Source organism: Sus scrofa, chromosome 14 (genome assembly GCF_000003025.6).
Source record: "Sus scrofa isolate TJ Tabasco breed Duroc chromosome 14, Sscrofa11.1, whole genome shotgun sequence".
NCBI lineage: Eukaryota > Metazoa > Chordata > Mammalia > Artiodactyla > Suidae > Sus > Sus scrofa.
The window spans coordinates 127,006,149-127,019,711 of record NC_010456.5 but is presented as its reverse complement, the minus strand read 5'-3'; the positions used below and the strand labels follow the sequence as shown (position 1 = coordinate 127,019,711).

Here is a 13,563-nt window from a genome sequence, read left to right as displayed (position 1 = left end):
CGTAGAGCCAGCGAATGGCAGAGGCCCTGAGTGTTGGTTGAATTTAATAAAATGGAATGGAACTGAATTGTGCTACATACTTATGTATGCTGTACCTATGTGTGTATTCTTTCTGCCTCTCTTTATGTATATATATATGCATATTTCACATGCATGTATGCATGTACGGATAACATGTAGAGAGAGATACAGATGGAGTTATATACATGTTCTCTGGGAACATGCAGGTCTGTACACAAATGAACAGACATATATGTATATAAAAAGAGTAAGGGAGGCGGGAGAGAGTCAGTTTCGGTCTGGAGGAATGTACGTGCATCATCCAGTCTCTGCTTTGAATGCGAAGTTTGGAGTCGGCATTCATGTAGCTTCCTTGCAGCCCAGGTGAGACTCATGTACCGTGTCCCAGACCTCAACACTCTCACCATTCTGCACTGGGCGTCACCACATTTAAGTCAAAGGGTCAGCAGAGCAGGAGGACGCTTAGGTAGAATAGCTGTTTTGAGTTTTTCCTTAGGTGTCGTCTCAGGTATGTTTGCTTTGTCCAAACATTTTGCTCCCCGTTCAGCTCTTGAGCCTGGCCTGTCAGTGATGGTGAGCCTGGGTTTCCTTCTCTGCTGCAAGCAACCGGCGTGCCCTCCATCCTGCAAGGTGCTGCGTGTCACGTATGGAGCGAGACTGACTAAGGACCCAGCCCGGAGACCAGAAAGCTTTGCTAGAGGGGAGAGGTACCTGTGAGGTCTGGAGAGTTGGGCGAAGGTTCAGCAATAGCTAATTCAAGGGCAAAAAAACCCCTCTCTCATTTACTTCGGATTCTGCGTCTCAGGCTATTGCTTATAGAAGGAAAAAATTCATGTGTCCCTTACAGGCCTGAGCCCAGTTGACCCCAAAGTGCCTCACATTTATTTTGTCCTTCATGAGTATGAAATGCCTGTTTTAAAATCAGATTCCAAAACTTTACAAGTTGGAGTTCCCATCGTGGTGCAGTGGTTAATGAATCAGACTAGGAGCCATGAGGTTGAGGGTTTGATCCCTGGCCTTGCTCAGTGGGTTAAGGATCTGGCATTGCTGTGAGCTATGGTGTAGGTTGCAGATGCGGCTCGGATCCCACGTTGCTGTGGCTGTAGCGTAGGCCGGTGGCTACAGCTCCGATTTGACCCGTAGCCTGGGAACCTCCATATGCCGTGGGAGCGGCCCTAGAAAGGCAAAAAGACAAAAAATAAATACATAAATAAATAAAACTTTAGAAGTTGTCAGGTTCTTATGGTAATTCAGTGGCCACCCCGTGGTACTATTGACCTTCTGCCCCAGACCCGTCTTGCCCCTTGCACCTCTGCGCCTCTCTCTCTGCTCCTCTGCTGCCCTTCTAGAACCCTTCCTCTGAGCCTTGCTAGACCCCACCCATCCTTTGAGAAGGATGTAGGCTGGTGGTGATCTGACTCCTTCCTGCTTTGCCAGGGTATTGAAGTTCTTCCCACCCCTTCCAGACATGCCTCTTAAAAGGCAAAACACTGACTGGTATGAAGATTTGGAAGGAAACATGGGAAAAAATGAAGAGTATTGCTCGTGGGCTTTCACCACAGTAGGTCAAATTGCAGAGCTGAATCAACTTTTGCTTCTGCAAGAATGGAATGGCTCTGAAGTTGTTTGTTCTATTTTTAAGGTATTTGCCAACTTTTAGGATTGCTCCATAAAAATAGGAATTTGTGTTTATATATAAAAACAATTTTCTAAAGGAATGCCTTTGACTGTCCTTGATGTGGCACTACATTCCTTGGGGGTAGGGCTGGTGTGGACGTCTGACCTCCACTGTCGCATGGGGCCCTGTTGAGTGGGTTTGGTTCTTCTGTCACCATCTTGAAATTCTTACAAACTTGAATGAGGGATCCTGAATTTTCATTTGGGGCTGGGCCTTGTCAATGAGGTAGGTGGCCCTGTCTTTGGGGTTATGTGACCCCTTTGACTTCAAAGCATGGAGTTGTGGCATTAAAACCAGGGCTTTGCAAGAGCCTGGATGCTCTTTAAAGAAAGGGGTTCTGAAGGCTATGGAGGGCCAGGGAGGTTGGGGAGCCTGAAGGCCAACTTCACCCAGGATCAGCCATGCCCAACCGGGTTATTCATGTCTGTCTACAAAGGACAAGGGATAAACATGCTATAATTCATGTTCAGGGAAGCTTTTTGAGAGAGCCTTGTTTTTCACCTGGAACTACCAAGTCCTTTGGCCAAGAATTTCTGCCTGTTTGACATCTTCAGAAAGGACTCCCCATGGAAGCAGATCAGATTTGGAAATGGACTTTCCTTTTTAAAGTTGGTGTGTGTAAGTTCTCCCTCCTGCTGTTCATTTGATTTCCTTTCATGTTTGTAATCTCTCCTGTCTTATTCCAAAAGCAACTTGAGGATATACATGTAGTATAACAAGAAGAAGGATACATCTGAGGAACAGGAGTGAAGGGGACCCCAGGCAAAGTCAAGGGTAAGGGGGTTCACAGGTGCACATCATGAGAACTGGTGGGTTCTGAAAGATGAGCCACAAACATGTATTGTGGGGTGAGACACCACCGTTCCCCGCTCCCCGCCCCCCCCCCCGCCATGGGATGTAGAAATATCTTGGGAATATGAGTTGGGTTTTCCAGGCATCTGTTTGCATGAGGGACCAGTCATCTCCCAGGAATCCCAAGGTAGTGCAGAGTAAATCTTCCCTCAGAGAAAAGGGCAATTTTGACAGCTTTGAGTATGTCACGATGTCTTATCATTCAGTCTGTCCCTCATCTGCCTACAGACTGGGGCTTGAGCAGATAACAACAAAAGCTCCTTGCTCCCACACCTGCCTCTACCTCTGAGAGCAGGGGGGAGCCAGGCCAGCTCTCTGGGGTGCTGACACAGGCAGTAGCTCCAGCAACGTGATGCCAGCAGCAGCAGAGGCGGTGAGCCCGGCGCTGGCAGTGTTGGTGGCACTCGTGTGGTGGCAGTGGCACCAGCACTGGCGGTGGCGTCGCACCAGCACCGGCAGCGCCTGTACCAGCAGGAGATGCCACTGCACCTTTGAAGTGGACACAGCAACCTCCCAGCGGCTGCAGGAATCAGTCAGCTTCAGCCAGTGTAGGATGGGGCGGGATGGAAGTGGCCCAGAGTGGCTCTGCTTGCAGTGGCAAGGGTCTTGCAGTGGCTCTGTAGATGACGGAAACCTAGACAATGGGAAACAGTGGCGATGCCACCCAAGGTATTTGAGGCTCCCCTTGAGGAAGAAAGACTCCTCTGATAGCTGGTGGGAGTTGGAGCCAAAGGCATGCTCTTGGCTGTTAAATGACCACATTTTTAGCCTTAGGACAGGGTGAACCGGGAAGAGATGAGCGAAAGAGATTTCGAGCATTGGTAAGATAAAAACCAAGCAGCTGGTTAAGAGAAGCTCAGTTCTTCCTAGTGCAGGCAGCTGAGCACTCATTCATTCATTCATTCATTCACTGACTCATTCAACAGACATCAGTGGAAGCTTTGCTGGAGTCTGGAATCTGGTACCTGGGATTGGAACTGACTCTGCCATTTCAGGATTCTTCAGTCTTGTGGAAGTTCATGTGATTCTTTACACCCCAGTTTCTCCATCTGTAATGTGAACTGTTAATAATGTTAAGGGCCTTCCCATCGTGATGCAGCTGAAATGAAGCCAAGTGTGAATCATGAGGTTGCAGGTTCAATCCCTGGCCTCGCTCAGTGGGTTAAGGATCTGGCATTGTCGTGAGCTTGGGTGTAGGTCACAGACGTGGCTCGGATCTGGCATTGCTGTGGCTGTGGCGTAGGCTGGCAGCCGTAGCTCCGATTAGACCCCTAGCCTGGGAACCTCCATGTGCCACAGGTGTGGCCCTAAAAACAAAACAAAACAAAAAACAAAACAAAACACCCTCGTGTTAAGGATTCACCTCAGTGGGTTTTAAGAGAAATCTGGTGCCTGTGAAGTTTTTAGCAGAGTGCCTGGCTCACATCTAGTAAACGTGACCTAAGATGAAAGGTTATGAGATACACATAATCCCACATTGACTAAAATAGTGTTTGTCCACATAATGAAATGCCACATTGCCACTATCCGGAAGGATGTGCCATTTCCTGTGGCTGTGGCTTGGTAGAGAGACGACGGGTAATGTGATTGATTTGATTTGATTACTTATGTTATCTGCCTTTCAGGATTTTTCCAGAGCACATGAACTACAGATGAGATTTTCAAACAGCAAGGAAAGGAATCCCATCGGACTATCTCTTTGGTGCATTCATTTGCTCCCTGACGCCTCTGTCCCCCACATGCTTGAACAGTTCCCATGAAGAGAGGCGTAGGGGCGCTCAGCGCAGCTTTTCCAATCTGTTGGCAGCTCTGATTTTCAGGAAGTTCTTCCCTAGACTGTTTCTAGTCTCTGCCAGTTATGTTTCTTGTTCATCTATCAGTTTGACAAATACTTACTAAGCACCCCGTGTATGGCAGGCACGGTGATCCGTTCTGGGGAGACAGTGGTGTATGGAAGTCGATAGGCTACTTCATATGGCTGGTGGTTTAGCAGGTCCTCGGACTGTAGCCCAGTAATTAAATAAATATGTTACTGCAAGTGGGAGTGCGAAGGTGGCGGGGACTCTGGGGAATGTCCCCGAGAGGTGACAGTTAAGCTGAGACATGAAGGAGGTGTAGGAGATATTGGGGGTATGGGTTGGGGGGCGGGAAGCAACCCGGAAAGAGGACCAGAGTCTGCTTAGGAACCACGTAGAGCGTCGAATTCGCTTTCCACATTGAGACCTTCAGGTGTTTGGAGAGAGCTTCTTCCTCTGAGTCTTTCTCTTTTACCGCCAGTCTCTTTAGCTTTTCTTCCCCGGATGTGACTGGACAGCCTTTTGTTATTCTGAGATCTAGTTGGTTGATATATCCCCTCCTTTTTTCCTACCCTTTTTCCTTTTTGGCATGTGGACATTCCGAGCCACGGCAGCGACCCAAGCCAAAGCAGTGACAATGCCAGGTCCTTAACCTCTGGGCCACAGAGGAACTCCTATATTCCTCCTTTTACTATCAATTTTATTGAGCTAAAATTCACATAGCATGCAATTCACTCATTTAAAGTGCACTGTTCAATGCTTTTTAGTGTATCGTGGAATTGTGTAACCATCACAGGTCAGGTTTTTTTCCGTCTTCTGTATTTTTTAGGGCCGTACTCGTGGCGTATGGAGGTTCCCAGGCAAGGGGTCAAATTGAAGCTGTAGCTGCCAGCCTACACCACAGCCACAGCAGCTTGGGACCAGAGCCTGCAAGTGTGACCTACACCACCGCTCATGGCAACGCCAGATCCTTAACCAACTGAGTGAGGCCAGGGACGGAACCTGTGTCCTCGTGGATGCTGGTCACGTTCATTTCCAGTGGCACAGTGGGAACTCCAGGTCAGGTTTTTTAATAGTTGATTTACAATGGTCTGTCAATTTCTGCTGTACAGCAGTGACCCAGTCACACACAAATATACACTCTTTTTCTCCTATTCTCTTCCATCATAGTCTATCACAAGTGATTGGATATAGTTCCCTGTGCTATGTAGCAGGATCTCATTGTTTATCCATTCTAAATGTAGCAGTTTGCATCTATTAACTACAAACTCCTAGTCTGTCCCACTCCCTCCCTCTCCGCTTTGGCAACACAAGTCTCCTCTCCACATCTGTGAGTCTATTTCTGTTCTGTAGATAGGTTCATCTGTGCCATATTTTAGATCCATATATGAGTGATAACCCAGATCAGTTTTAGAACATTTTTATCAGCCCAAAAGGAAACTCCCATGCCTCTTAGCAGTCACTCTCCATTTCCCCCCAAACCCCACCCCTGGGACAGCTTTCTGTTACTAAGAGTTGCCTATTGAAGATACTTTGTATAAATGGAATCACACAGGATGTGCTATTTTGTAACAGTTTTCTTCACTTAGCATAATGTTTTTAAGATTCATCTGTGTCACAGCATGTATCCGCTTCTTATTGCTGAATAATATTTCGTCATATGGTTATATTGCATTTTGTTTCTTGTTCATTAGTCAATTGATGGACATTTGGGCTGTTTCCCTTTATTGGTTCTTATGAATAATGCTGACGTGAACATTCACATACACGTTGTTGTGTTGTTGTGTGGATGCGCGTTTTCACTTCTCTTGAGTCTGTACCTTGGGGTAGAATTGTTGGGTCATATGGTAAACTCTATGTTTAACTTTTTAAGGTACTGCCAGACTGTTTCCCAAAACCACTGCACCATTTTACATTTTAAGAGCAATGTATGAGGGTTCTTATTCTCCACATCCTAACCAACACTTGTTACTGTCTTTTTGGTTATTATCACCCTCCTGGGTATGAAGTAATATCCCATTGTGTTTTGATTGGCTTTTCACATGTGCCTGATGATGTGAGCATCTTCTCATGTGCTTATTGGCCACTTACAGAGCTTCTTTGGAGAAATATCTATTCATATTCTTTGCCCATTTTTAAATTGGGTAATCTTTTCGTTATTGATTTCTAAGAGTTCTTTATATATGTTGGATACAACTTCCTTATCACATACATGATTAGCAACTCTTTCCTCCCATTCTCTGGATTATTTTTTCACGTTCTTGATGGTGTCTTTTGAGACACAAAGGTTTTAAATTTTAAGTCCACTTTACCTTTTTTCCCCTTCTTTTTTGCTTATGTTTTTTGTGTCGTATGTAAGAACTCATTGCCTAATCTAATGTCTCAAAGATTTATGTCCATGTTTTCTTCTAACTCTTATTTCTTCTACTAAGGGTTTTATAGCAGAGCTCTTACATTTACACCTTTAGTCTGTTTTGAATTCCTTTTTGTGGATGGGATGATTTAAGGGTTCATCTTCATTGTTTTGTATGATGTTCAGTTGTCCCGGCACCATTTATTGAAAAGACTATTCTTTCCCTCACTAAATTGTCTTTCTTAACACCCTTGTCAGAAATCAACTGAGTATAACACAACATTGTAAATCAGCTATACGTCAATTAAAAAAAAATCTTAGCACCAAAAAAAAAAAAATCAATTGACTACATATGTGAGGGTTTATCTCTGAACTCTCAAGTCTATCCCATTGATCTATCTTTATCTACTACCATACTCTATTGATTATTGAGGTTCTGTAGTAAGTTTTGAAATTATAGAGTATGATTCTTCCAACTTTGTCCTTATTTTTGAAGATCATTTTGGCTATTCTGGATCCTTAGTGTTTCCATATAAATTTAGAATCAGAAGTCAGCTAAGATTTTAAGAGAAATTGTGTTGAAACTATAGATCAGTTTGGGGAGTATTGCCATGTTAACAATATTAGGTCTTCTGATCCATGAACCTGGGATGTCTTTCCATGGATTTAGGTTTTCCTTCATTTCTTTCCTCAATATTTTATAGTTTTCAGTGTACAAATTTTACACTTCTCCTGTTAAGTTTATTCCTAAATATTTTATTATTTTTGATGCTATTGTAAATTAAATCGTTTAAATTTCATTTTTGGATTGCTCATTTCCCATTCCTTTTAAAATGTGGTCTGTAAAACCAATGGGCCATCACTGAACACAGTAAGATGCCCACCTTATACTTGTAGATATAATTCCATGACCATAACCCAAGACAAAGTGAGCTTTTTGCCAGAGGGGTAAGGTGAGGTAGGGTGTTGGCACAGTAACATCACACATGATGACACATGACATATGTCAACAAAAGCCCTTCATATGTTTTCTAGTCTTCTGCCACTGAACCATGCTGCCCTCATTCTCTACCTGGACAGGTGGGGAGCCAAAGGTAGTATGTTACCTTTTCCTTTCATATTCTTAGATTCAGTCCATTGCCTCTAGTCTGTGAGTGAGGTTGATTTGGTTGCTGACTCTGACCTTGGTCATATCTTCATCTCCCAGCCTCTCCGAGTGTAGTGAATACACCCTCTTTATTTTCATCCAATCCTGTGATACAGATGTTCAGCAGGATTTTGCCAAGGATAGAGGCTTGAGGTCTTGAGTTCAGACTCTCCTCTCTGAGATCGTTAAATTTCAACCTCTGTAAAACAGTATCCAGCCAGTCCCCAAACCGCCCAATAGTCCTTGCACCCAGCTGAGTAATCCTTGCATCCAGTCCATTTGTCAGCCCCACTGAACTTATCAAATACCTTCCTGAAGTCAAAGCCCTTGATCTGCTTCACTTCTTCTCCCAGTCTAATAATCCTGTCGAAGCAGGAGACAAGATGTATCTGACAGAGCTTTTTCTCAGTGAACTGGTGAGAAACGAGGCAGGTCCTAGTGATTCTTGCTTTCTACATATTCATAAACCACAAATCTCCTTTAGCAGCCATCCCTGAATCTTTTTCACCAAACTTACCAGCCAGTTATTCTTTTATTGTAAGAGAATTAACTTCAGATGAAGAAACTGAGCATCACAGACTAAAGTCATACTTAAGGCTGGTAAGTGTGGAGGAAAGACTGGAACCCGAGGTTTCTGGCGACGTAGCCTGAGCCCCCTCCACTCATGATGGGGAAAGTTCACCTGTGGACAGTGATGGGAGCAAATGCAGATGAAGGAGGAAACTCAGAAATGCCAGGTCCTCAACTAAACGAAGATGAACTACTTCCTGTACCAAAAATGAAATACTGTTGCTCTCCCCATGGTGATGGAATTACCCAAACAAACGCCAGAGGATGCGCAGGGCGTGGAAAGGTGTCTTCTAGCCCACACTCGTGGTTTAATATTATCTCATCTAATCCAGGCTCCTCTTTCCCCTCAATTATCCAAATGTCACTAATTCTACGAGCATTGACTCCCTTGTTTTTTTCCAGGTCCCTTGGTCAGCTCTGGAATCCCGAGAGGTAAGAGGCACAGAGGAGGGGGAGAGGTCAATCCGGTGTCCTCAAGTCCCACAGTAGGTACTGTGGTAGTGTGTGACTTGCCCTCCTGTCCCCTGAGACTCCAGGTTTCTTCCCATTCAGTTAGGGTGACAAGTGACATGGGCAAACCAATGTGGGGCCACAAAGCAGCCGGAAGATAATTATGTAACCTCTGTTCCAGACATCAGAATCCAAAAAACAAATTCCTGTCCTAGTGGAATTTATATTCTAGTGTGTGTGTGTGTGTGTGTGTGCACGCGCGCGCACACACGCACGCGCGTACCAATATGTTAAAGGATAAATGGTACAGAGAAAAAATAAAGCTGGATGGGGCATAGGGAGTGATGGGGTTAGAAAATAAGAGGCCTCACTGGGAAGGAACATTTGAGCAGCAACCTGAGGAGGGTGAGTGATCAAGCCATGGGGATGCCTGAGGGAGGAGCATCTAAGGCAGAGGAGCAGCTGGTGCAAAGGTCCTGAGGTAGGAGTTGCCTTGTGTGTTCGAAGTTCATCCGGAGGACCACATAGCTGGGAGATGAGGCCAGGGAGGGCCTTGTAGGCCATGACCAAGGATTCCAGCTTGTCCTCTCAGACAGGAAATGAGGGTCTTGGGTGGAGGAATAGTATGATCTAACTTACATTTTTAACGGATCCCAATCGTGGTGTTGAGAAGAGACTCTGATGGGGACCCAGGCAGGCAGGGAGGCCAGTTAGGAAGCTATTGTGAGGTGGAGGTGGAGGTACTGCCGACGTGGATTAGGGTGGTGGGTGGAGGTGGTGAGAAGCAGACAGACGTTGGAGAGGGGAGCTCCAGGGTTTCTGGCATCTGGATGTGGGGTGTGAAAGGGACGAGTAAGAACGATGCCAGCATTTGTGGCTCCAGCAGCTGCAGGGTGGAGTTACCAGTTACTGGGGTGCCCATGGCTGGGGGAGGGGTAAGTCAGGCCTTGGGTCAGGGGCCTGTTTCTCAGAATTGCCCATTAGACGTGCAGGTGGAGATGGGGCACTCAGACCGGAAGTGTCAGCGTGGGTGTCCTCAGCTGTCGATGGTGTTTAAAGCCAAGAAACTGGAAGAGACTTCCCCAAGGGGAAGGTGTCGATGGAAAAGGGGAGTCTGTGGACCAAGGCCCTGGGCACTCCCCCCATTAGAGCTTGTGGAGAAGAGAAACGAGACATGGAGACATTGGAGATGCTGGGCCAGGGAAGGAAGAGGACAAGCGGGGCCTTGAAGGTCAAACAAGGAAGGTCTCTGCAGGAAGAGGGGTCTGCTACGGCGAGTGGTGCCGATGTGCCAGCTGAGAACCGACACGTATTTGTGGTCTTTGTGGCCTCAGCAGTGGCAGAAACAACAGGCAGGTACCACTCCTGAGTCATCTCATGGGCCCGCCAGGTGCCACCTGCATCCCTCCCCAGGTGATCTCAGTGAGTGTCCTCGGCACACATTTTCCACGCTTTTCCTGTCCTCCGGTCCCTGTCATGGTCCCTAAAACGGTGAAATGAGTCTCTCTTTTGATATTCCTTCATTGACAAGCATCTTCCTAAGGTGTTTGTTAAATTCAGAAACTGCATTGGTTTCCTTGGTTTTCTGTACTTTACTAATCAAGACATATTTGTCTCAAGAGTTCCCTGGTGGCTTAGCGGTTAAGGATTCAGTGTTGTCATGGCTGTGGTTTGGTCACTGCTGTGGCTCGAGTTTGATCCTTGGCTTGGGAAATTCTGCATGCGGCAGGTGTGGCCGAAAAAAAAAAAAAAAAAAAAAAGAGAGGCTTATTTGTCTAATTCTAATGCAGCTGATCTGGGACAACCTATTTCTACCACTTAAACATGTATAAATTATTTCTAAATACATTTGGCCACATACAGATTCCCTCAGAAGGAACCTTTCCAGTACATGTATTATTTAATTTAATGATTCCCCCCCCCCCCCATTTCACTGATCTCTGCATCATTCCTGCCCATCCTAGGTCACATGTGATAAGGATCGGTTCTGCCCTCTGTGTTGGGGACAGGAGGTGGGTGGATCCAGCAAGAAGTGGAGCCATGTACATAAGAGGAGTTTGGAGTTTCCCTGGGTGGCTCCTGGACACTTGGGAGTGGGAAGGATGGAAAAAGCAGAGTCACGGAGCTGGAAAAGTGCAAGTGAGTTTGGAACAAGTGAACAGTCCCTGTGGGTAGATTATAGACCCGCGGGATGCAGGGTTTGGGCTGCCCAAGGTGGAGCTGTCTGTGAAGAAGAGGAAGAGTCAGGAGGTGCCGGCTCAGGGGGTCCGTTCTGTGGATCGGTCCCAGAGAGCTGTGGACACTGGAGAGGCCCCGAGAGACAGGAGGGGAGGGCCTCCAGGCAGCGAGGGCTGCAAAGGGTTAACAGACCAGGGCCAGGTGCACACCCAGGAAGGGCTGCCACAGAAGACGCACTGGGACTTGGTGAGGTAAGCACGCCACCACTTGGCATCCATTATTTTTCTTTGCTTTGAATTTCTAATCAAGTGTAGTTTGGGTTTTCACACTCACTGATGGAACAGAACTGTGATTTACAGATCACGCCCAGCCACGTTGCCTACTCTCACATTTTTTCAGCTCCGACAGTTACAGTTTTGCCTCTGGGACGTCAGGCCATTCTGTGTTGTAGGGACATGCTGTGGTCTCAGCCATGATGTCACAGCCGTTACGAGCAAAGAACCGGTGGGTGAGATGGGCTTCCCCTGAGGGGTGGGTTTTGCCCTGGCCCAGATTCCATCTGCCTCTTAGGGCAGAATCCTTAAGGGACCAAGAGGGACAGCAAGGCTCATAGGTTCCCAACCGAGATGGGGCTTCTCTGCCCAGGTGACAAGTTGAGACTTTATTCTGTGGCTCAGGGAGACCCATCCAAGCTCTTAAGAGGACCGATGTGAACACGTTTGCTCCTATTTGGAGAAATTCATGGCAGTGCTTGGCGATGGGGAGGCAGGGAGGCCAGGCAGGGCTGATGCCGTAGGCCAGGTGAGAGGCAACCAAGACCAGACCCAGGACAGGGACGCTGGCGAGAAAGAGGAAGCTGGAGGCGAGAGTGTCATTGTAGAGGTCTGATCAGTGGGAATCCATGCCTGATTGGAAGTGAAATCCAGAAGGACCGCCAGGTGTCTGACCTGGAAAAACCAAATCAATGCCACTGCTCCTCCACTTCCAGCAGGGAGAGCAGCACAGTGGTCTCGCAGCGTCTCCATATTCTGCAGATTATCTTGAATGACACACATCTTTGAGGCAGAGGTTTTTTTTTTTTTTTTTTTTGGCGGGGAGATGCAGAGAGAGGGGGAAATGAGCCTGAAATATTCAAACAGTGGTTTTGATTCTCTCTCTCTTCATCCACTGGCAGCCTGACATTCCCAGGAACTAGGAGCACAGAAAAATCTTTTTCTTTTTTTTTTTTTTTTTTTTTTTTTGTCTTTTTGCTATTTCTTGGGCCACTCCCGCGGCATATGGAGGTTCCCAGGCTAGGGGTTGAACTGGAGCCGTAGCCACCGGCCTATGCCAGAGCCACGTGGGATCCGAGCCGCGTCTGCAACCCACACCACAGCTCACGGCAACGCTGGATCCTTAACCCACTGAGCAAGGCCAGGGATCGAACCCGCAACCTCATGGTTCCTAGTCGGATTCGTTAACCACTGCGCCACGACGGGAACTCCGCACAGAGAAATCTTAAACAGAGAGTCGTTGTGTGTAGATATGAGGATGCCATGTCCCTCCCCCACCATCAGATTTCCTCTGCCAGAGCTGTGGCAGGAGTGACTAGAAGACTCTCCTGTCCCTGAACTTGACAGCGTGAGGAGTGGCTGGGCTCAGGATCACCGCAGACGTGTGTGGGTTAGCACTCAGCGCACTAAACAAGCACCTTCTTTCTTATCGTCTGTGTACCTCCATTGTTTTAAGAAAGCCACCTTCGTAGCCAGGGTTCATTCACTACAGACAAAGCCTCCGTTAGAAAAAATTAGATCTCAGAAGCTTCTAGAGAGCTGGGGGAAAATCACAAGCCATTAGCCGTGGAAGTTTCAACTTCAGATCCCTAGGCAAGACTGGCAGATGGTGTTTCTCCCTTATTAATTGTAAAAATAAATACATAAATACATATGAAACAAGTCTGGAGAGTGGGGGCGGGGAATGGCCTCCAATAATTATTTGCTCCTGCCTGACCCCGGAATACAATCTAGAGTTAGCGATCCAGATGATTCTGGCAAACTATCAATTTCATTTCAACATTCGCCAGTATGGTTGAGATATGTACGGAGAGGTACTTGACACGGCTGTCATGGCTTGAATGGCTGGAATAGTATTTCAACCCTGCTTTCTTTAGGTGACTGGATTTTTCCCCCTCATTGACCAATTCAGAAATTGTTTGAAAACAGCCCAAGGGTTGCTTTCACCATCAGAAAAATAAACTCAGACCCAAGAAAGTAACAGAGCTCCTGGGTCATTGGAAGCATCCAGTAAGCTCCATCTTCAGAAGGAGTCTTTTAAGCCATGGACCAAAAGCTCTGTTGAAAATTTAAGGCAACCTCAAGCTTGGTATTTCTCATTAGATGGATTTGTATCACTCTGAAAAGAAGGGCAACCCCCATTTTATTTTTTATTTTTTTTTCCCATTTTAAAAAATGTTACTATGGCAGATTTTTCTGGAGCCCACAGCCACACGGGCCACTTGAGTTAGACATCAGAGGTGTTC

At 46.5% G+C, this 13,563-nt stretch overlaps 1 protein-coding gene and 1 non-coding gene across 4 annotated transcripts in view; both read left to right on the top strand.

Moving 5' to 3' along the window:
• HSPA12A (heat shock protein family A (Hsp70) member 12A) overlaps positions 1–13,563 on the top strand; it is a 185,376-nt gene that overhangs the window by 17,562 nt on the left and 154,251 nt on the right. Inside the window, exon 3 of one of the 3 annotated variants that reach the window (XM_021073399.1) lies at positions 8,820–8,849. The exons of the other annotated variants lie outside the window; for them this stretch is intronic. Within the exon in view, the coding sequence (XP_020929058.1) occupies positions 8,820–8,849 (30 nt within the window). The remainder of the gene's footprint in view (positions 1–8,819; positions 8,850–13,563) is intronic. 3 annotated transcript variants of the gene reach the window in all.
• Positions 2,926–3,000, top strand: MIR9851 (microRNA 9851). The gene is given in 1 exon segment (NR_128545.1): positions 2,926–3,000. It is a non-coding gene; the product is annotated as a microRNA 9851 (primary transcript).